Below are 24,723 nucleotides of genomic sequence, written 5' to 3'. Positions count from 1 at the left end.
ATTGACTCCTTGAAAAAGGAGTTGTTGATTTTCAGTAATGCTCAAGAGTACAAAAAAATATCACTCCAAGCAGCTCTTCTCCATTGATCTCACTGACCAAAAATTCCTCAGGGTTGTCTCCAGTGAAACTCAACAATTCCTAACTTCCCCCACATTGTTCATCCAAGGCTTGAACAATATGCTCTTTACAACAACAACAATAACAATAACAACAACATCCAAAACCTTATCCCACTTAATGGGGTCGGCTACATGGAGATTCCAAGCAAGGACGAGCACGAGGATCCATGCAAAAAGATTCATACACGAACAATATGCTTTTTCTTTGATTATATTCATGATACTTTAACCAACTCCAAATTATTGCTTGGGTTTGACTCAAGCAAGCCCTAATCAGTCATGAGTTTGCTTCATGTTTATAACTACATATCTGATTTGTCATTGTCAAGCACCAAATAGAGCTTGTAGGAGTGGCTAACATTCAATTTGCACAATTTGGAATCTAGCACCTACACCAACTTGAGATAACTCTCTTTTCCATTATCCCGCTTGTAGGAGTGGCTAACATTCAATTTGAACTTTCATTAGTCATAAAAACTAATGATCTAGATCCAGATCTTTTATTTTGATATTTCCGCTTTTGTTTGTCCCATACCATTTCACATTTGGCATCTGGATTTGGGGACTCGGAACCAATAAACTCCCATAACAGAAAACCAGAGAAGTGGCACCAATTAATATTTTTTTTCTCCTGGATAAGATATGAAGTTCTACCATGAAGATCTTTTCCCCTTTCCCTCTGTAAAAATGTTAATATTCTGGAACATTAAACCAAATAAAGAAAGAGCAAGTATATATTTATACTTTGTGAATGCCGTAATTCAATCACAACATTCACAACCACACATGCTACATACCTTGTTCGTGTCCATAAGTAGATTGGCTGTCTTCAGATCCCGATGAATTATGCTGTTCTGGTGCAAATACTCCATTCCTTTGGAAACATCGATGGCAAACCTCAGCAACAAAGGGAGTTCCAAGACATTATGATGCTTATGCAAGAAATCATAGAGACTCCCTCCAGGCATATATTCTGCAAGAAGGAAAACAAATCATTATATACAACGATGAGATAGAGAATTCTCCATTCAATCAAAGGCATAAAACATTAATTTTCAATGCCATAAATTACACAAGATTTTGCATATGAAGATTCTTACTGATGCCCCGAGCTTGAGAATGGAAGTTGATCCCACAAGGATAGACATCTAGATGTTACTATGGAACCAATCAATTAAATTTTAAAAGCCACAACCCTTTTGACATTTTACATATCAAAAACAGATAATATTTAATCATAAGAACAAGTCAAAATGAACAATTTTGTTGACTAATGGCCCCAAGCCAGCTAAATGTCCATTAGAGAAAATGTGTGTGAAATAGCCAAAAATCAGCCTGCTTTTAAAATAATAAAGAAGCACTTCCTTAAGCAGGTCATAACAACGTGAAAAAAGAAATTGAAAAAGTTGACGAAGAGTATATATAGTTGAAAAACGTGGAGGCAAGCCTCAACTCTCAAGGACGCATGCAACTCAAATGCACGTAAGATTTTGAGGCATGCAATGCCAAAGGACTTCTCCCTGAACCTCACTCAGAGGTAGCTCGTAAGATATTCTAAACACATGGCAATGAAACCAAACATGAAGCACCCCGGCAATGCATCTACAACCTGTGACTTTTGTATCACAAAACCTTATCCTCTTCGAATCACAACAGAAAAACAAGTTCGAATTCTGTTAAGTTTATAAACTATTATTTCAACCACAGTATGATGCAGGAAAAAAAAAACATTTGGAAGAATTATTTTTTTTTCACAAGAATTTCAACTGCTTAGCTGCTTACAGTTTCTAGTGCTCCATTACAAACCCATTATTCATTATTGGATCAATATCTCAATGTATTAAGTATATTTACTCTCAACAGATCAAGTCGGGAAGTTCTATAAAACCACAAAATAAGAACAAAAACAAATGTGCAATGTGCTAGAATTCTTCATTTCTAAACCAAAACTGAAAATTTAAACAGAGAAAGTGAAATTACAAACTATTTTCCAAGAATGGAGGTTGGTTTACAGATCCATGGAAACTTGAAGGATTGAAAAATAGTTTTCCAGATTCATCTAACAAAAGAAACAGCAGATCCAATGGGAAAGTAGGAAACAAACAGATCACAATGCTTCAGAAGGGGAGGAAAGAATGGATGTACCCCACTTTCTGTTAGAGCGCGCGGGCCTCAGCACAATGGCAAGGTTGCTCCATTGCGACCTAGTGGTCACAGGTTTGAGTCAGGAAACAGCTTTCTGCGAAGCAGGGGTAAGGCTGAGTACATTATTACCCTCCCCAGACCCCGCAGTGGTGGGAGCCTAGTGCACTAGGTATGTCCTTTCTATTTAAGTTGAGTTGATTGGAATCAAAACTTTGATTAGGATGGAATACCATAAATTTTACTCAACAAAAATGCAAGACCAACTGTTTCCAACAAATGACAAGAAAAACACTAGAAGGGACAATGAACCAGATATTAGACTCGAGATTCAAGGAAGATCCCTTATCCCAGAAGAAAGTTCCTACCTGTTACCATGCACAGATGTGGCAGCTTTGTGCATGCACCAATAAAACGAACAACATTCCTATGCTGAACCTCCCTGCACTCATATAAGGCCAGAAAAAAAGTTAGCTTCCAACAGCATGACAACTGCAGTAAAAATACAATGATATGAACACCATATGTATGCCCACTTAAGGAGAAGATTACCCATTTAAGGGCTCTTTATTTATTATTTATTTAAAGGTGTCAAGGTTTTACCGGTCTTTATTTAGTTATTTAATATGTGTTAAGGTTTTACCTCTTTAAATATGATAAACAGAGAAATAGGAAATTTTAGACCAGTTAAATGCCACATATTATCAAGAAATTCTTTCTGCAGTTAAAAGTAATACAGTAATCATGTAGATATACTATATAGCTAAATTAGACAACCTTTGTTTAAGGTCATTTATTCAAAACTATTTTTGTGAACGATAAACTTAACATTAAAAAATTATAAGGACATGCAATCCAGATGAAATTTACAACAAAAAATAAGTAAAAAATTGAATCCTAAGATGGGACACCCAGCAAAAGGATTTACAGGGGCTTAAACTTTGTGATTCAAAGCATTGCATCTTCTTCCAATCTCATGTTCTGTCTAGGAAATTTCAACTCAAAATCTCTGCCTTACCACAAGCAGAGAGCAGCCTAAATATTGAGCATATATCATATAGTACACTGCACACTGACAAAAGTTGAGGTAGAAAACATGTTAGAGTCATTCCTGCTAACACTTAAGCTCTCAACTGCAAAATATCTTAGACTGTGTAATCCCTTTCTGATAATTGGAATGAAAAAACCCATCTCCACATTGACTACAAGACAGTAAGACCAAGAACTTAATATAACGAAAAAAAGGATGCAGGAAAGAGGGAAACGCAACTTTTGTTCCAAAGATTAGACCAATATAACGAAATAGTATATACCATAATAGAAGCTTCCCAAATTTCACCTTAAGGATGACATAGGACGGCTTAGGTTTTAAGCTATAGGCTGAACTTCCATTCAAACTTCCCAAAAATTATAAAATTGAACTTATTATAAACAGTCAAAGTCAGATTTAGTAAAAGTAGTAAACCACAACTAACTAAACAAATTGTAAGACTAGAATTACTTAAAAGAGAAAAACTTACTGAAAACAATAAATTCCTAAGTACAACAATAAAATAGGAAATACCAAATCACAATATAAACCCCATAGACATAAATACAATAATCCCCACATTTCAACTTGTGAAAACTGAAATGACCCAAAAAGTAAACCTACAAATATAGAATCTTTTACTGGCTAATTCCACATCATTCCCACTTGTTTAAAAAACATCATCCAAGAGTTTGGAAGGTGTACAAACGTTAAAGAAAAAAAAAACTCGAGATGCATCCTACAAAGAAATATTCAAGTTATTACGACATTCAATGTTGAAATTTTGTAACCATTAACAGAAGCTCTTCGTGAAGTATCAGATCTAAAAATACCCAAGCAATATAAAGGCCAGGCTTCCATTAGAACAACATGCTTCATGTCCTTGATTTCAACATTGTCTTGACCAAATCCGAGGTCTCTTCTAGCGGTATCTCAGAAACAGGAATTCAATTTTCATCATGGGCAGCATGCTTTGCTTCTTAAGTGTTCTATTATGGGTGCATCTTGGACCCATCCCTTGATCTAGAAGGATCGTCATAAGGCAGCCTTTTACAAGTAAATAAATAATTCTTGTATACTAGAGGGCTTTAGGGTATATCATTTCCCCTTCAAGATCAAAGACAGCCTGTGGTACATTCCATCCATAGCCTGCTCACTACGATGATGTGTTCAGAAGAAGGAAAATGTGGCATTTTGCACCATCGAAGTACAAGAAAATAGAAAAACATACAGAAAACATCATCATTAGATTCGATGATGATCTCATTTGTGTTGTAAAGCATGACTACTGTGTACATGGAAACAAGATTCTCATTAAGCCCATCGTCTCTGAGTAAGGATAAATTTTACATTGGCCTAGTTCTAAACATAAAGGAAACGTATCTGAGTTTTGCTTCTATGCCAAATTTTATGTAGGAGAGCTGAGGCTTCAACTTTCAAAACTATAGGGCTGAACTACAAGGGAGAGGTGGAGTGGAAAACCAAGAATTACCCAAGGAGAGATTATTATTTAGATAGATAAAGGAATCATCAAAGAATAGAAGTGTAGCAAAAGATAAACTAGGGTTTAGAGATGATTCAAGATATAGAAGAAAATATTAAAGAAGAAGAAATCTGATTCTGACGTGTAATGAGAATGTCAACAGGAAATTTTGAGAAAGGGTACCAAGGGGGGGGGGGAGAAAATAGTAGACGAGAATAGAGGAAACTAACTTTAGGTTTCATGACTAGCACTCTTAAGTGTCCAAAAATCAACTCAATTTCTATTCGTGAGAATGTCAAGCACATCATAAAACCAATATCTAAAATAACATTAAAAAAAAAAAAAGTGTCACAATGCACGAGGCTCCCGCTACTGCAGGGTCTGGGAGGGGCAAATGAACGGAGGCTGTTTCCATGTTTGAACCCACAACCTGGTGGTTACAACAGCACGACTTAACCATTGCACCAAGGCTCGCCCACTATAAAACCGATATCTATAAGAATGCAAATAACTTTATTATGACTTAAATTCCAAAACCACTATGAAGTAAAATCAAGACTGCTAACTTACACAAAAACATAAGGCAGATGGTAAAATTGGACTTACTATAAATAATAATTTTCAAATATTGATAGCAAATCAGATTTAACTGAACATTGTAAACTAACATAAACCCCTAAATAGCCCAAAGAAAAAAATAGAAAAATTACAATATCAAACCCTTAAATATGTATTTTGACATGTGTAGAAAAACCTATAAATATTAAATCCTTTCCTGGCTTTGTTCCACATCCAGGGACTGGAGTGAAGAGCATCCATTCCATACTAAACTCTCATGTAAAATCTTGGCTATATTGGATACACCAATTCTTTCTTTTCCAAGCCAAATGAGTCTCCTTCGACAGAAGATACAACATTCATAATTCTCATGAACATTTAAAGCAGCGATAAGAAATTATGTTACAGCTTTGCTAGAGCAGAGAACATTGGAAATCCTCACATGTAATCCCTAATAAGATATCCACTCAATGGAGAAGACATGTTAATTTTATTTATTTCGTTTTATACATTATTTTGTTGTTGCATGACAATGAGGAACATTCCCAGGTTAGAGGACATATTTTAGGATTTTCTTTTGGTGATATTCTTGAAAGATATGAAATTCAATAAAACATGACCAGCTTATTTATAAACCCAGAATTCTTACCCAAAAAGAAGGGGGGGGGGGGGGATGGGGGATTAAATAACACATTATATGGATGTTTTCATCTTATAAAAGTACCAATCTGTTGATATTATCATGTGGTTCTTTGCAAGCAAATATCAATACTAAGTACTAACCATGACATCCTTTACACAGAATTAATTAATCCTTTCTAATGAGATTAAATATTTTTAATCATTTTTTGAAACTAATAAAGAGCAAAAATTAGAAATTAGTGAAGACTTCTTTTTTTACGAATTAATAAAGGTTTGCTAGTGTGTCTAGCAAACTATACCATTGAAGGAGCAATCAGCTCAGCATACAGCCTAAATATAATAGCGCAGGGAAAGGAAATGGAAAAGAATGTTCAATTGCAATGCATCAAAATTTGTAGAATCGAAAGTGTTGCCTGAAAAATAAATAGTCCTTTTAACTTTGTTCTGGAACTAAGATTAATTAGCAAAAAAACAGAGATCAATTCACCTTAGAATTGCTACTTCTTGCTCAAACTCTGCCTCCAAAGTTTCATTAAGATGTTCAGACCTAAGAATTTTAACAGCAACATCCTGACCTAGGTAAACGCCACGGTACCTTGACATATATAACATAATAAACACTGAGCAACCAGAATAAATAAATTTTCACATAATAAAATGCAACATTTCTAATAAAGGTCCTACTCACAAATCTCCACAAGATCCAGACGCAATATTTTCTCCTATCTTCAACAATCTTCTATCAATTTCCCAGTCACTAGACTTAGGTTGGGTTGCTAGTGCCTTCTCTATGACTGAATGCGAAGGGGAAGAACCAGACAGCGATCCCTACATTACCAGGAGGCATTATGGATTGCAATTTGTACGCCTGATTGATAATTACTAACAATTTCGTATCAAAGATATCATAATAAAATTTACACCAGCTACTGCATCCATTAAAGTGTTTTAAAAAGAGGTTAAGCCTTTTCCTGGAAGTGCAACATCATCAATTTTTAAGAGCAAAGAAGAAGAAAATTCTACGATTGCATTCAGAAAGAGTAAGCATGAGGTAAGAATGTAAGATAAGATCAGCTAGCTTTGATGAGTGACTGGTGATTCTTCTTGACAAGATACATAATCAAATTTTAAGAGCAAAGAAAAAAAATATCACCACTTGTATTCAGAACCGGTAAACAGGAGGTAAGATAAAATCAGCAAGCTTTGATTACTGACAAGGGATTCTCCTTGAACCCTAAATTTATCTCTTCTCCCCCATGCCCTTTCATTCAGTTAAGAGTCTGCTTAATAAGTCTCCCTTTCCCATAAATATTAAATAAAACAAAAATAAAAATAAAGATGATCGAAAAAATACAAGAACACAATACATGAGACCAATCCAAGGACATTAAATGCGCAGTCATCACTTGTGCACCAGTTTATGGACCCTGATACAATTTGGTACCCCAACCAGGGGTGAACATCAGACCCTTATCTTCAATTTGTAACATAATTGAAACACACAACCATATATTCTTTAGTTGTTCATTAGCAAAAGAAAAGCCATTTGGTCTTTTGTTACATAAGCCAATTCTTGGCTTTATAACAGATCATGACAAGTTGTTAGCTGAATTAACAACCAACCCTTTTTCTAATTTAACCTTCTTGTTTGGCTTATTTGGATGGAAAGAGAATCTTTCCTTTGATAGAACCACAAGAATCACTCAGTTTGCCTCTTGCAAACTCTCAATGGAGTTTGTTCAAGCTTTACCTTATGAAGCAAAGAAACCTACAGGGTTTCAATATATATATGGGTGGGGGATAGTAATCTGCATTCAGCAAACAGGCATGCACCAGTTCAAGGCATGGATATTCGCTGTCAGTGAAATGATCCTTGAAAGCCCTACATGCAAATAAACAACTAATCACTGCAGTTGACTCACTATACCTTTGGATCACAATTTATATGACATGTCAACTAGGAGACAAATATAAGACATTTTTTTTTTTAACTTCACAATCTCATGGGCAGACTTTAAAGAATCAGTGTCTATCGTACTGTATCGGCTGATAGGCCCAATACTTAGACAATTTTATCTCCTGTATCGACCAATACAGGTCAATAAAGTCCGATAAGGGACCGATACAAGTCAACATGGACCAATATGGATCGATATAGGTAAGATACACTCGATACACCTCCTTTAAACCTGCAAAACAGAAATTGCGAGCGAGATATGAAACTGAGAGCAATCGAAGGCCTTCGAAACTTGTTTTTCTATTCAATATGGGTGGAGGGAATCTTATAGTGTATAAAGTGACTGTAATCTTCACCATTTCAACAAGTTTTGGGGTTTTACAACGCTCAAATCTCAGATCGAAACAGATTTTTTTTTTGGGGGGGGGGGGAGGTAAAGTTGTAGATCCTTTTTTTTTCCCTCAAATCTCTTTTTCCTTGCTTTTTCTTTTTCTTTTTCTTTTATGCATCACTAGATTAGGTAAAAACAATTCAAATTCTTGCATCAAACTGATATACATTTAAAGCATTTTATGCTTCAAAAATGTATTTTGCATGTATCCTAAGCACATCCATGTGTGATGTAGATCAATTTAGTGGTATGAAGTACAATAGAAAGAGACTCATATCTCAAAGAACCAATGAGTCATACTATGAAATTATGGGAGAAGGTTATTGAAGCCCATCTGAGAATAAAGACTCATATCTCGAAGAACCAATTTGGTTTCATGCCAGATAGATCCACAACAGAGGCTCTTTATCTATTGAGGAGGCTCATGGAAGGATATAGAGCTCACAAGAGAGATCTCCACATGGTTTTATTGACCTATAAAAAGCTTATGGCAAAGTCCCTATAAATTTAATCTAACGTGTCTTAGTTAAGAGAGGGGTGTCGAGTACCTATGTGGATATAACTAAGGACATGTATGAGGGCGTGGTGACTAGTGTGAGATCTATGGGAGGTCAAGAAAATGAATTCCCAATTACGATTGGATTACATCAAGGATCAGCCTCAAGCCCATAGTTGTTTATGCTAATCATTGATGATTTAACCAAGAGCATTCTAGACGAGGTCCCCTAGTGTATAGTCTTCGCTAATGATATCGTTTTAGTGGATGAGACTTAAGCAGGATTAACGCTAAGTTGGAGCGATGGAGATCAACCTTGGAAACAAGAGATTTTAAGAGTAATATAGCGAAGAAGAAGTATATTGTGAAACTTTAGTCACACTATGAAGGATAATGATATGGTGAAAATTAATGAGAGAGAAATACTGCAAAGTGATTATTTTAGATATCCGGTGTCAACCATTAATAAAGAATGAGACATAGAGGATGATGTTTCACTAAGAAGAAGAGTGGGATAGATGAAGTGGAGAGGTGCGTTCGAAATGTTGTGTGACCGACATATTCCTTTAAAGCTTAAAGGAAAATTCCATAGAACTGTGATGTGACCAGCTATATGTATGGGGCAGAATGTTGGGCTGTTAAGAAGTGTCATATAGAGAAGCTATGTGTCACAGAGATAAGGATGTTAAGATGGATGTGCGGCAAAACTAGGAAGGATAAGGTAAGGAATAAGCAAATTACTTTTGATCTAGGAGTTGCCCCGATTAATGGCAAGCTCTCTGGGAGTTGCCCCGATTAATGGTCATTTGAAGTGGTCTGGCCATGTTCAACGGAGGCCTGAGGATGCCACAATCTTATTCCAATTGAAGGAGCTAAAAGAGCTAGGGGCATGCCTAAAATGACCATAGGTGAAGTAGTGAGGAATGGCATGCATAGTCTAAGGCTTGTCCCGAGTATGCCACAGATAAAGCCTATTGGAGGGCTAGGATCCATGTAGCAAAACCCATTTAGCTGAGTTCTTCCTATTCTGTAGGGTTGGGCTTCTTCCCTTTTACTCTCATTTTACTTTCATTTGAATTTCCTTTCTCTTATTTTGTTTTGCACGGATCCATGTAGCCAACCCCATTAAGTTGAGACAAGGCTGAGTTTTTTGTTGTTGTTGTTGTTGTTGTTTGAAGTACAGCAGAAAGAAGACAGGACCAACCAGCCCCAATCGACCCTAGGCTGGTCCAGTCAGCCCATGTTAAACGAAGCCAGCTGTAGGGCCTAAATTCCCTCTGCTGTTTTTCAGTTGGAGGCTTATTTTGTCTTCATTCAAAGCTTAGCCAGCAAGGAAGAATATTACTGATTTATGTTTTGGAGTTTATTCCTCGTCATATTCAAAGACTTGGAGGAAGCATTGAATGAAGATATAGAAGGCTTTCTAGAATTTTGAAGACTTTGAATTTATTCTTTTAGTTTCCTTTTGACTTTATTCTTCTTGTACAAGGAAGAAGTCTTCAAGAGACTTGAGACTTTCCTTTTTCTTCTTCTTGAGACTTGCACTACAAGTGGTAATGAGGTTAGTCTCCTCCCCTTGGATTTCACTACTAATCTCCTTGCTTTGATTAAAGGAGATTTGGATCGTAAGTTTTATCAAAGTTTTATCACAGATGTAATTGAGTTATTTATATTTTGTCTATGATCTCTGTTGTATGCCCCGGGGGGCGGGGGTGTCTGTCCCTGCTTGCTTGGAATTCTTCCTTTAGGGCATGTCTAAAGGAGGTTGATAGTGTGGCTGCCATTTTATGTGTTCTCTTTTTCTTTTCCTTATTACGACACATTCACCTATCAAAAAGAAAGAAAAAAATCACCACAAGACAATACAATGAAAAGAATATATCAAGAAATAAATTACCTCACTTGTTGCAACTGCTTTCTCCACTGCCTCGAGCAAACCATCTGTGTCCTGACCACATCATTGCAAAGTCAGCAACATTTGGGCTTGGCACAGATCCCTGTCATAAAGGAAATAGATCAAAATGCTCCTTAATATTTTAAGGTTACTGTCCCCATAGGATAACGGACAAGTTAATGTCTATTGCAGTCTATGAATTATCATGTCTACAAACATGGAAACACAGTCACCACCCAAAACTAATATTATGAGATGTCAATTGAGGTACAGAGATTGCAGGACGTAGAGAGGTATATTTATGCAAGCAAGCATGCAGGAGTTTATATTGTGCAAATATACAGCTAGCATCACCTACCAAGGATCATCTTACATGTAGATGACTTTTCAGTGCCATGAACAGTTGGAAAATATTGATTTGAAAGAAAACTACTCAGAAGATACAAAGAGAGTTGAATACAAAGTTTTGAAAACTGAAATGGACATCAAACTAAAAAGAAGTCTGGTTCCGGTTTGGACTGTTCAGAACGCGGTTCGATTGGAAAGTTTTTGAAAGTAACAGAAAAAAAAAAAAAGGTAAATTTAAGCTGCTCACTGGCTTAATGGTTAGTAGTTGGTTGATGCCAAGTAGGTCATGGGTTCAAATCATTGATACAATTTGAAATCATTTTTATACAAAGGGAATTGCCGAACCAAACTGCGTGGTTCTCAAAAAACAAGACAGTTTTCAAAAACCACTTGATTTGATTCCTGTTCCTTTCAAGGAGGCTCCATACCCAGACCAAACCGAGAAGTGGGCACATTCCATTTCTATCTGGTTGAAGCAACATGATCTTGATCATAATTGTCAAGGTGCCTAGGCGAACCAAGGCAGTGTAGGGGGGGGAAATTTAAGGTGACACCAGCAAGGCACCTAAGCGCCGACCAAGGTGCCAGTCTGAACAAAGCGACCTGGAAGCCTAGGTGACACAACGCCTTGACAACTATGATCTTGATTATATCAAATTTTGACTTTCACGATATGACATATATGCCAGGAATTTTTATGCTAATGGACCTCATTGATGTGTCTCATACATCCCAAAAGCTTCCTTGGCCAGCACAATTTTGATTATCCCATTACCAACTTCAATGCATTAATTAAAAAAAAAAAACCAGTTTTATGGGTTAAGTGGAAACCCACCAGCATATCTTGAAAGTTAGAGAACCCTCTTTGAACCAGCATTATCCTTACGAAATACTATATTGATCTCTTTACTTGGATAGAATAGGAGAACTTTGGTTATTCCCAAGCTAAGGAGACCACACTGATGTGTCTGCCACCATCCTCACTGCATGTCATATTACATTTTTTATATTTGTAGTGGAAAACAAAAATTTCCCAATTAGTATTTCCTAAAAGGCACATGACAAAAACTCTGCTGTAAGTGATCAAAGTAATTCCACAGTTCTGCAATGTTCATAATTTGTATTAAGAACTTAAAAACATATTGCTTTGATAAATGAATCAACATTTATTGAAGATTGGTTGGAACTCTGTAATCCATGGAAGGTATGTATCATGTCGGTTATAGTGGAAGCGGAAGTAGTCAAGAAAAGGCACTATAATGAGAATAAATCTTACTTAAAAACAAATAGCATTTTTTTGTAGGGAAGACATAAAACTTTGAAATTAGTGACATATTAAAAAGAAACCAGAATGCAGAAAGAAGGAATATCATTTAAAACAGGGGGAAAGTACCTCAATAGGCCACCCATCTACTACAAACACATCCAACGAGTAGCCATCAGTTGTCGAGAACACATGTGCTTCACGGATGTTCAGCCCTATGTCAGAAAGCAAAGCAGAGAGCTAGAAGACCATGGCAGAAGGTTAGAAGCTTCATAGCCACAAAGGAAGCATTAAAACGAAAAGGAAGAGGAGGTACTCTAAATTATAAAGTTAACACCAACTAGGCTACTGTGACAATTACAAGGTTTCAGGCAGATTCAATATATAAAAAATTTAATGGTAAAGAAATAAGGATCTTGGTGCAATGGTTTGGTTGCTCCAGTGTGACCAAGTGGTCACGGGTTCTAATCAGGAAACAGCCTCTACGAGAAGCGGGGGGTAAGGCTGTGTACATTATGACCCTCCCCAGACCCTACAGTGGCGGGAGCCTCATGCACTGGGTACACCCTTTTCTATTAGCTACTTATTGATGATGTCTTTAAGAGACGCTTCAAAAGTTCCACACCTCCATTGGCCTTGTTGATCATGTGATAACTAGCTCACTTCTATATCCTTGGTAAAATGATTCCCTTAGTTTTAAAATATGTAAGGAATTTTTTATTTTTTTTTGGGGGGTTTTGGGGGTTGGGGGGGGAGGGTCCAGAGGGACAGTAATCTGTACTCTAGACAGAAAATATCAGATGAAATAAACATGCCTTTAATATCATGCTTTACAAACAAGAAAAGAAGCATGGGGATATCCATATACCTGGCTGAGAAGTTTGGGCTTGTCAATGGTAGAAAATATAATTTCATGTATTGGAACTTGCAAAATTTCCTGCCTACACCATCATATTCACCCAAAGAGAATGTTACTCCCCCCACATAGGCAAATGAAAGAACATTAGAAAGCCAAAGCATTGTATTTGGAAAGCAAAAACATGCACCGTTGTACTTGCCTAAATGTATCAGCAGCACAATAACAATATAGGCTCTACAAAAACAAAATATTCAACTCTACAATTGAAGCATTTGAGAGATCTAAAAGACCCAATTTTTCACTGTTTCCTTTGTTTACATGAGGGTTGTAAATAGGAAGGCTCAATGGGTCCAGTTGACGTAAACCCAGCCTATTTATATATTGAGCTTCAACTCAAAGCTCAAGCCCAGCCATGACCTAGTGGGCCAAGGATGCAATCTCAGGCTGGGCTTTAGCTGATTTTCATTCAAAACCTCAAAGCTGAAGCCTCCAGGTGTCTTTGGATTAATTTCATATACAAAGTGACAGCTTTGTTGGCACTAAAAATTTTACGGACAAGTTGCCCATATCACCCTTGGTTTTTTGCACAATTCAGCTAAAAAGCATTAAACAGTCTGACAAAATCAATAGGTCAATTTTGTTCAAGACTTGGGGAGCTGATGGTATGACGAGAAAAGGTTATAATGGTATTAAACCATACAATTTATTGTCCTAAAATTTTAACAGATAACCATTCATATGGTCTCCAATCAATTGGACAGTAGCCCTGCACTCAGTTTGATTTCTGGATGTTCAAGGGAAGAAAATCCACTAGAAGGTGGGCCACAAAATCTGAAATGTTGAAAATTCACGGGGATCTCTCTTTATCCTACGGTTGAGTTGACCATATCAGCCCCCACATGGTAGAAAGAGACTCCCACAGAGATTGCTCTATAGTGCTTTATCTTCCAATGATCGAATTGACCATATCAGCCCTCACATGGTAGAAAAAGACGCTCACAGAGATTGGTATCTAGCAGTGCTCTATCTGTCACGGATGTGATACAAGTACAGATTCGTGGTCAGTGACAGTACAACTGTTTCAATCTTCTTGGCCAATCCAGATTGGGACCACTAACCATGTTACCAGCATTCATCATGTCCATCACCAAAGACATTGTACCCATCTTTACTACTTCCAAGGAAACAAAGGAAGAAGGGAGAAAGATGTAGGATATCTAGCATCTTTTAATTATAAGACCTGTATAAAACAGTAGTTCACAACAGAAAGCACCAGTTGAAAAAAAAAAAAAAAAAAAGAAATTCACCAACATAAGCTAGCTATAAAAGGTACCTTCCGGAAGATGTCTCTGTAAGATATCTTCTCTCCATGTCCTCGGCGATCTTTCTAACATCCAACTTTAAGTCACCAAGCTTTGAGCAAGGTTCAAAGTCAATCTCACAACCCCCATTTCTACTTATATTAATAGTCCAAAGACAAATCAAAAGAAAGAGAAACTTTATTATTAACACAATGAGTAAGGACAGAAATACAAAAACTGTTAATAACTCCATTTGGCATGTTCCGCAGGTAGAAAAACTATGAAGGGAAAAAATAAATAATAATTTAAAAAGTACTATAAATTAATATTTTCTGCCTGTGGGATACCTTTTCTGTGATGACACAACTCCTTCATGTTCAACATTGTAATCAACCCCTGAAGAAGTATGACTCTTCCAACATTGTTGTAAATCATCATTTCCGTCCTTGCTAGTTTCTATAGTCTACCAACCATAATAGAAAGACAGTACAATGAGAATATGAATGATAATCTTTAAAAAAAAAAAAAAAAACAATAGGAGAAAAATTGGCCTTCCTGCAACTTTCAAAGAACATGGCATGAATGGCATAACTGCATAAGTAAATGAGATCCCATGATAAATTACTGAACAGAGAACAATAACAATTAAGAACATAAACAATTGAATTACTAATGCTACTATGAACTTATGAACAGCTAGATCAGATGATGTCATAGAACCAAAAGGAACTGTAAAACTCAACCCACAGATATCATTGAAGGGCAACCAAGTAAGGGGATAGCAGGTTTTGTTAAGAGTACATGTAGTGAGGGTATTATGGATACTTTGGTAAATAAGCATGTATTTGACCTCCCTGGGTACTCCGATGTTAGTATGTGGGTATTTATGTAAAATTGCATGAGTACATCAAGTTAGTAATATAGGGGAGAGGAATCGATCTCTCCCCAAGTGCTTTTTGCACAAACCTCTCTTTCGCGCTTCTCTTCTTTTCATCTTCTCTTCATCCTCCTTCCCTCTTCTTGTTCTCTATTATTGTTTTGAACTTGTTTGGCCTTCTCTTTCATCATTGAATGTGCACTAATCAGATCATTCACCCATTTTAACGATTGAATATGTGTACTTTCAATGTATGAGTGAATCGCAATCACATGCAAGATCTTCAACATTTCTTCTTTCTTACGAAACTAAATTTTACTAATTGAAAGTAATATAGAGTCGAGGCGAAGTGACCCTTATTACATAAATGAAAATAAGAGAGGATATACTTGGAGTAGGGAAGGTTATGAAACCCAGACCACATGATTGTCATGTTGTCTAGGCAACCCAAGGCGTTGGAGGGGGCCTAGACGCGCCCAGACCATATGATTGTCACGTCATCTAGGCGACCAAGTCGTTCGAGAGGGCTTAGATGCAAGGCGACACCAACAATGTGACCAAAGCGTCCAAGGCACCTCCTAGGCAATGCCTTGACAATTATGCTGGAGCAAACAGAGTCAAAAGAATACCGAGGTTTGCCAGATGGTCTGCATGTCAATTAGCTTGGCAAAACAGACCAGTTTGACAATGAGCTCCATAATTTGAGTCATAAAATGCCAAAATTTCAGTCATATAATGCCAGACGACCTGTCGTAGCCTTGAAGAAGAGTGATAATGCACTCAGAACCACCTTTGAGGTGTTGCTATCGAATCCCATAATGAACGGTTCAAGATGAGGCCCCTCTCACTGAATGTGCTTCAGCCATTTTTGCAACTTCTATTACAAGATGGATAGAGGGCCTATTACAAACTATCCTGTATTTCTGACAGTAAACCAATCTATCAGACTGAAAATCATGAGCTGAGCAATCTAAGTCAGCTTCTAAAATATTTGACAGGGGAGAGGACAACTGGACATACAATCTGAGATAGGAGTGCAAGTTTGGCCAGTTTGCCCGAGCCCACCCTGAGCCCAAACAGGGCCTAAGCTAAGATACCCTAGCCCTAAGGGCGGGTCGGGGCTTCTTCTTCTTCTTCTTCTCCCCGGCCTAGCCTAACCCCTACATCTCCCTCCCTCCCCCCTCCCTATGGTCAGGGCCAATCAAGGTCGGCCCTGCCTGGCCCTGAGGGCGGGTCAGGGTTGGATTTTCCAAGCCCTGAGTTAGGGCCAGGCCCGCCCAGATAAGGGGACTCAGGGTTGGGCCGGGTTTTTCAAAATCCAGGCCCAACCCGACCCTGTTGCAACCCTAGACTAATAGAGCTTAGGAAATCTTGGTGTTGAATGATCTTACAAGGTGAGGACCTTCTATTGTCAAATTCATGGTAAGGAATTAGGATTCTCTAGCTTGGTTACAAACTTTTCTCAAGGTTGAGCAAACACCACTACAGAAAGTGTTACTGTAGTCAACACACAAATGCCACACGATCATAGTTTTTAAAGCGGTAAGGCGACGGAGGCGTTTGAGGGTCTTTCAGAGCGCCTTAGCGATAAGGCGGGCATAAAGCATCACCTTATCGACTAAGCATTCCTGTGTAATTTTTTTATAAAACCAATCTATTTGGCTCAAATCCTGGTTGAATCCTATTACTTATATGTTAAATAAATATTAAAGGTTCATATTCATACCAATGTAAGATATTCATCAAGAAAACAAATCAATAAAGTGAATAAACTAAGTTCATCTTCATCAATCATCATAACATATTAACATATAATATAAATACATAATTATGAAACAAAATTATAAATATAAAGAAAAGAAGACATAAAAAATACAAGTATTTATTATACTTACCTCTATGATGCCAAAATGAGTGTCTAAGCCCTAAGGTCATCCACTATATTTCTACTCATGTCAAAGAAGAATGAAGCTCACCGCTGCTGCAGCAAGCTCACCGCTGCCAGAGCAAATGGGTCGCCTGGATCAGTGGTTCTTCCTTGTTCCTTGATTCCTTCTCAAAGCCCTTTCTTAAAACCCTTGACAAAATCTAAACCCTGTTTGTGAATCGTGTATTTGTTTTGTTTGTTTTGATTATTTTTTGTGGAGTAAAGCTGATCCCATACATCTCAAGTGTTAACAAAACCATACACCTACCAATAAAAAATCTATATTAGGAATCTTCATCAAGTAATTTTAAAATGTGTTTAAAAAATATATATATATAAGGCGTCACTTCACATAAGGCGGAGTACTGCCTTACCATCTCTAGACCGCATCAACGCCAAGGCACTGGTAAGGCGACGCCTTAGCAGCGCCTTAAAAACTATGCACACGATATAAATGAGGAAATTCCCTTGTTGGTGAGCTGTTAGGTGGTGATAGGGCAGCTTGAAATAAAGAAAGAAGAGGGGGTTGGTAAGGCTATTGCATTGTTGGTGAGTTGAATAAGGCTGATAATTCCCATATCTTTGAGTCGTGGAAGCAGAACAAGAAACTATGTTCAGTTTCTTCCACATTGTTGATGCACACTGGGCGTGAATGGAAAACCTTCCTGTGTCAAATAAAAGGGGGTTGGCAAGTTGGTGAGGAATATGCCAAATTTGCAACCAAGACAGCAATTAATTTGAGGGGACATGGGTATTGTAAAGGTTAGAAGGGAATATAGAAAGATCTTCAACTTGATAGAGAAGCTCTAACATCCAACACCAGCCATCAAGGAAGGCACGCCCATCGACACATGGTCTTTGGGCTGGTCATTAACTTAAAATTCCATATGTTCCCAAATGTACCACAGATATTCTCTCTATCACAGTATCACCAGAAGGAAGTCTAGGCCAACAAGAGAAGACTAGAGAGGTAGGACCCATGGTATGGCAAAGAGGGATACCACCAAAAGATCTTCAGAAACTGTCAAATCTAAATTACCTGGCTACAAGGATACAATTCAGATTTGGAGTTCACACTTAGAAATGGAAGTTAGACAAAAATAAAGCTTCTTTTTGAAGTGTCCAGTTAACCAAGCGAAAAATCTATAAAGAAATTCTACTGTCCCCTCCTGCAATTGCGTCCAGTATACCTATCTACAATTTTGATACCTCAATGAATAAGGTGGTCCATAAGGATTCTATCCAGGAAGTTCCAATAAATATTCCACAGACACACCTGTAAAAGTAAAATTCAAGTAACTCTCACCACTGACATACCATGGAGTCTCATGGCAAGACCAGACCAAAAAGACACCTTTAGAATATAAATACCACAATCAACAGCCCATCACCTCATGGCCAGTTCCATCAGGTAATTGTAAGTTCAAGAACAGAAGGAGGCATGAGTGTTTGACTGATGTATGGCCGTATGACCTACACAGATGTACATTCCCATGGAAAGTATAAGCAAAGAATGTGCAGATATTAAGGGAAGGGAAACTTCAGCTCTAACCGGAAGTCCTTATTTGAAGCAGAACTAATATTTTACTACTTTCAGTGGGCCCCTTGCTGAGCCCATGGGGGAGGGAAGAAGGTGCTTTTCATTCAATTAGTCCACCAAAATAGAGGCGAAATTTTCTCCTAACCTTGATAACTTCTTTTGAACTTAATAACTACGACACCTTCCACCAAAATGGAACTTTGTACAACAATTCAGCCTCTCTTTTCTTTTTTTTTTTGGGTAGAATACAACAATTCAGCCTTATCCCAACTAAATGGTGCCAACTACATGGATCTACACAAAGACAGCAAAAGAAAAGTAAAATTAAAAGTAAAAGGAGAGGAACACGCCACAACAAAACAGAAAAATCTCATATAAATGGGGTCGACTAAATGGATTCTTGCACTACAAAAAGATCTATGCGAGGTCATACTTGGGAGTTGGGACCAGACCAAAACTATACATGTCTTTCCTCACTACTTCACCAGTGGTTATTTTATGCCTGCCCTAGCTCTTTTAGTCCTTCAATCTAAATCATATCACTCCTCCTTACTGGTGCATCCTCAGGCCTCCGATGAACATGTCTATATCACCTCAAACGACTTTCTTGGAGCTTATCATAAATCGGGGCAACTCCCAAATCAGCTCTAATATGGTTATTCGTTACTTTATTCTTCCTACTTTTGCCACACATCCATGATCTATCTCAAGTTCTCAACATCCTCATCTCTACTACACATAGCTTATCTATATGACATTTCTTAACAAGCCAACATTCTGCACCGTACATCATATCCAGTTGAACGACTATCCTATAGAATTTTCCTTTAAGCTTTAAAGGAATAAATCAGTCACACAACACTCCTGAAAATGGAACTTTGATAATAGATGAAAAACTTCTTTCTTTCCCCTCAAATCTCAATAACTTCTTTCCTCTGCAAATGAACCAACAGACAAGGTAGGTTATCTTATCCATCCAAAAAAGAAAAGGTAGGGTATCATCAATCACAAGAAGCTGCCTTTTCACCAAAAGACATGGAGACATGTCAAAAACTCAATTATGCTGGTCATAAGCCACACAGCCCCAAAAACACCTAATTATATATAACCATATTCCGACTCATGGTTCAATGAACACCTTCAATTCATTCAAGAAAATCTATCTATTTGTCCAATTCATTATCTGACTATCTCAAAGTCCTTTTGAAAGATGGGGACCATTTTTTTTCAGGGATGCTAGGGGGACCATATAAAGTTGTTAGACCTAAATTCAGAAATGTAGTTTATGGTTGACTCCCAGCCTGAACATTGAATGGAATAAAACCACAAATTTCCCAACCATGTTTCAAAAGATTTCCAAAAATTTCTCTGTTGCAAGAGCCCACTTTGTCAATGGCTCCATTAGAGGAGTCATTATGTTCTTGCTATATCACCTTCCAGAAAACCACTCTGATATGAAGATTAGACATCTACTGTTGTCCAACAATGGCCTAAAAAATTATGAATGACCAGAATTATCCACTGCTAAATTGAAGAATGAACTATTCCCTAAATACCAATTTAAGTAGATTTGAGCTACTCAAATATGTGAACAAGGTATAGACACAGCAAACCCATGAAACTGAGCTGAACAATTACATATAAATGTAGCATATCGTATTCTATGAAACTATAAAGTACAAATTAAAGAAAAATTGATCGTATTTATATCAGAAAATGCATAAATTCTTCACGAGATATAGTACATGAATGACAGAACAATTGTCTATACTCCTGTCCAGCTAATAATTTTCTGCACAAGAGAGCATGATTCAAGTTTAACAATTTAATGCAAAGTGGCAACTTTCTGGGTGGTAGCACTAGACCTTTTCCTTCTTTAACCAATCTTGAAATAGATTATGAATTTCTCAAAAAACAAACATTCTCCCCTTTAGCTGGAACCAGGTGGAGGCCAAAACGATGCAAATTTCAATAAATTGAGGAACCTTTTCATTGTTCATGCACTTTCAAAGTCTGAACTTCTCATTGTCATTATTGATTATATAAGATTCAACACTGTCAATGCAAAGACCATGGTTGAATCGACAAGTGCAATATATGTTAGAAGCCTAACCATACATAAGGAATTGAAAGAGGCCAGGTGATAAGAAGCAAACACGAATTTCCGTATGTGACTTGATAGTGCTATTGTGAAATATCTGCAGAAAGTGGAAGGGACAACTAGAAAGTAGAGGGTTATCGTTGATTACCATACAAAATCAAAAGTATAAAATTTCCTTCTGAGGCATCAGTACACAATTAGTGAGGAAAGACTAAGCGTAAGAGACCGAAAGGTCATTACACAAGGGCTAAAAGGTTCTCCAGGGTTTCTAGTTTCTACTGATATCCAACTTATACAGCAATCAAATATCAATACTGTGTTTTATGTTCCCTCTTTTTCCCCCTTGTCTCCGTGTGCGTGGCATTCAGAATTTGAAGATTATCAGAGAATGCATGTGGTGCGATAATATGCTCATGTGAGTCATCATACTCTGAATTCAGCACGCAACAAGACCATCGAACCTATTGAATAAGCACTTTCCACATTTTAACTGAAATCATTTCTCCCTTTGTTCTCTTTTTTCGTGCGTTCAGGATGATCTTTCCACATGAGGAAGTCAATCACAGATATAGCTAAATTAGCTTTGCATAAATTTATTCTTATTGATGAACACATGATTGGGTTCTCTTCACAATCCACGTGGCTCATAGTTGCAAAAGGAATCTCTGATATAAATAAATCAGATACTATAGCCAGAAAAATAATAATCTGAAAGCTCAACCGGAGCTTGCCCTTGGAAATTGTACATTTATCTGCTTTTATCTGAGAGTGAAAACAGCCATTTACAGTATTGCCTCACATTCTTTGACAGATTAATCAATGGAATATGTCCTCCAAGAAACTCATCAAAGATCTAATGTTTTTCTAACACAAGTGTTTTCACATCCTCCATAACACTCAAGTTATCTTCGTTAATTTGAGACAAAAAAATATATATAGCATTAAACAGAAACCTCCCCTAACCCACCCCCCCTCCCCCCTCTCTCTTTTCCCAAGGGACAAGAAGACCAAATTGCAGGATCCCTCAAAATTTCAAATCGGGATAAGATACATGAGAATTATAAACAGCCACCAATTTGAACTAATGAAAATTAGTACCTCCATGTGACGAACGTGGAACACTGGTCGCTTATCTGGATCCTTTGCTCGAGCAAGAAGCTTTTGATGTAACAATACATCTTCCACCCTATCCATGTCCACATCTAGTACATATCTGAAACAGAGAAGTTTGTTATGCCACATCCAAACCGTAAGCAAGGTAATAGAAGCAGACAGGTAAAAGAAGCGCCATATTCTCAACTAGGATACATAATCCACCACTAAGCCTACCAAATCAAGAAAGGGCATTCGAGGCTACAGTTCTACCATTCTCTCTTCAAAGCGAGAGTTCTTTACATTCTATGAAACGCCATTCACATTCTATACAACCCTCAAACATATTGATAACCACTTCCTTATCGAAATCCATATAGAAATACAAGCAACGAAGAGTTATAATCTCCCGCAATAACATATACATAGCCAAAAACAGTCAACCACGATTACTGAATCTACAGGGATCACCTACAGTAAAAAAGAATCAACAAAACCGAACTGAACTCCAGCAGTGGAATAAGATCAAGAACTATGAACCTATCCAAGAAAAAGATCGAGAACTATGAAACTACCTAGCAGGCAAGCGATTGAAGTGAGCATCTATCAGCTCGCGAAGTTCCGGATTGCACACAGCTTCCTCATTCCCACTCTCTATCAACCGATTATAAACATCGTTTCTTATATCATAACCACCAAAACCGACGAAACTCCTCGGCGGTGACAAGCTCTCGCCAACACCTTCAAACAACTCCATATCTCTTCTGAACTCTTTCCTGTCTGTGTATCTTAGTTGAGATCAACTAACACCATCACAAGCCTGATCACCAAAACCAGAATCACATGACGACCAAAAATAGGAAGAAGAAAACAGAAAAGCAGAGAGGAAGAGAAGGATAAAATGAGGGATCAAAGGTCGGTCAGCGACACCAAAAGAATCTTTGACTGTTGGGGAGAATCTGTAGGAACTCTAGGAGAAGCTAGAGATTTCCATGAAGACAAGAGGGTATATACGTCCTCCAATAACAGAGAGCGCGTCATCAAGATAAGAAGAACGAAAACTTCTTCATCCGGGAGGAGAAAATACAGAATGTTCAAGTATGTCAGTTTTATGAGAGAGAGACAGACAGCTCGCTGTTTCTAAACCTTTTTTTTTCTGTTTCTTTTTCTCTTTCAAAACCTTATTTCCCTCTAATTTACTTTTTATCCTTTTTTTTTTCTTAGGAACTTGTCACTTGTCAGACAATAAAGTGGAGTGGATAGGATTCGGAAGGTTGGATGAAAAGCGTGGAATTTTTTTTTCCAAATATACCCCGGATTTAGGTTTGAAATAAAATTGAAACAGAAACTGTTATGATATTTTTTTTTTTGTTTTTCTGGAATAAATTTGAAACAAAATATGTACTTGATGTTTATTTCCTTTTGCTAGAAATATGTATATGGTATTGCAGTTTCATTTGGGATGAATTGGTTGCAGGTTGAAAATAAAATCAAAACAACAAAATGATGCCCCTATCCCTGCTCCACCCTTGTTAATGTTCATATGCATCTCTTCATTGACTCGTACTTGAGCAGGGGAGTGGTTATCTTTTACAGTGAGTATAGTGAGCATCGGATGGTTGAGAGTATTTGAGTACGCACCTCGAGAGCATCTTGCCCATCCGATGTTCATCACACTGCTGCACTCACTGTCTAAGTATGATGCTTTCACTTAGCAAGGGTAGCATGAAATATTTTCTTTTTCTTTTTTTGAAGTGAAAAACTATCTTTGACATATTTATTAGGTTTAGTTTGGTATGTCTATATTCGTAGGATTGTTTTAAATTACAAGTTAACAAAAACGGTGTATATGGAAAATTATACTGAACAGATAATGGGAAGCAACATTTAATGCTCCAAACAGGTCGGAGAAAGGAGAAAAAAGTAAAAGCACATCCATACATCGGTGGACGGTGATCGGTGCAAAGCAAATTCCTTTTGGTATATACTAATCACTGATGCTATGAATCATGAGGCATTATTAATTATAATGGGCCTGTACTCTATAGTGTCTTTACGAAAAATGCCCCTGGAATTGGGATGGCTTCTGACGCATATACGATTTAAGGGTGTGCCATTTTTCGGTTCAGTTTAGGACATAATATGTTAAAATCGAAACTGAATCTAGACCTTTCACTAAAAAAAAAAAACTGAATCTAGACCGAATAGATTTCATAATTTAAAACCAAAATCGGAACAGTGCCTTTTATTGTTTTGTTATTTGATTTTCTGTATTCATTTTTCATTTGATTCGTATCCAATATTAGTTCATTCGGTTTTTTTTTTTATTCATTTCTTCAGTTCGCAATTTTGCCTTGAAGAAGCAAGATAAAAATAATAATAATAATAATAATAATCTCGAGAAAAGAAGTAAGAAGAGTCAATGGTCAAAAACAAATGTAGGAGAAACACAGTGAAAACTGAAATCTTATAACTCATATTTTAGCATTTTAGGTTTTAGCATGTGTTAGGTCCGTTCTGATTTGATTTTGGTTTATATGGGTTATACACTAAGGTATCTCTCTACCTAGAGATGTCATATCTATCCTCTTTATTGTGGAAAGAGACAAAGAGACACACATATAGAAAGATGTTAGTGTATGCTACACAATCAAATATGAAATTCAATCCTAAATTTTATTTTATTTTTTTAAAAATTATT

At 37.1% G+C, this 24,723-nt stretch overlaps 1 protein-coding gene across 1 annotated transcript in view; it reads right to left on the bottom strand.

Moving 5' to 3' along the window:
• The window catches only part of LOC122074652 (serine/threonine-protein kinase STY46-like), a 28,383-nt gene extending 5,211 nt beyond the window's left edge, over window positions 1–23,172 (bottom strand). Inside the window, exons 1-12 of the mRNA XM_042639571.1 lie at window positions 22,953–23,172; window positions 22,598–22,842; window positions 22,029–22,143; window positions 14,833–14,948; window positions 14,518–14,637; window positions 13,194–13,266; window positions 12,455–12,565; window positions 10,717–10,767; window positions 6,664–6,803; window positions 6,463–6,570; window positions 2,631–2,704; window positions 918–1,093 (exon numbers count right to left, since the gene is read on the bottom strand). Of these exons, the coding sequence (XP_042495505.1) occupies window positions 918–1,093; window positions 2,631–2,704; window positions 6,463–6,570; window positions 6,664–6,803; window positions 10,717–10,767; window positions 12,455–12,565; window positions 13,194–13,266; window positions 14,518–14,637; window positions 14,833–14,948; window positions 22,029–22,143; window positions 22,598–22,779 (1,266 nt within the window). The 5' untranslated portion in view covers window positions 22,780–22,842; window positions 22,953–23,172. The remainder of the gene's footprint in view (window positions 1–917; window positions 1,094–2,630; window positions 2,705–6,462; window positions 6,571–6,663; window positions 6,804–10,716; window positions 10,768–12,454; window positions 12,566–13,193; window positions 13,267–14,517; window positions 14,638–14,832; window positions 14,949–22,028; window positions 22,144–22,597; window positions 22,843–22,952) is intronic.
• Between the last annotated feature and the right edge of the window lie 1,551 nt (window positions 23,173–24,723).

This window comes from Macadamia integrifolia, chromosome 3 (assembly GCF_013358625.1).
Source record: "Macadamia integrifolia cultivar HAES 741 chromosome 3, SCU_Mint_v3, whole genome shotgun sequence".
NCBI classification, from domain to species: domain Eukaryota; kingdom Viridiplantae; phylum Streptophyta; class Magnoliopsida; order Proteales; family Proteaceae; genus Macadamia; species Macadamia integrifolia.
Note: the sequence above shows the minus strand (reverse complement) of the source record. Positions and strands in the feature narration are given on the sequence as shown.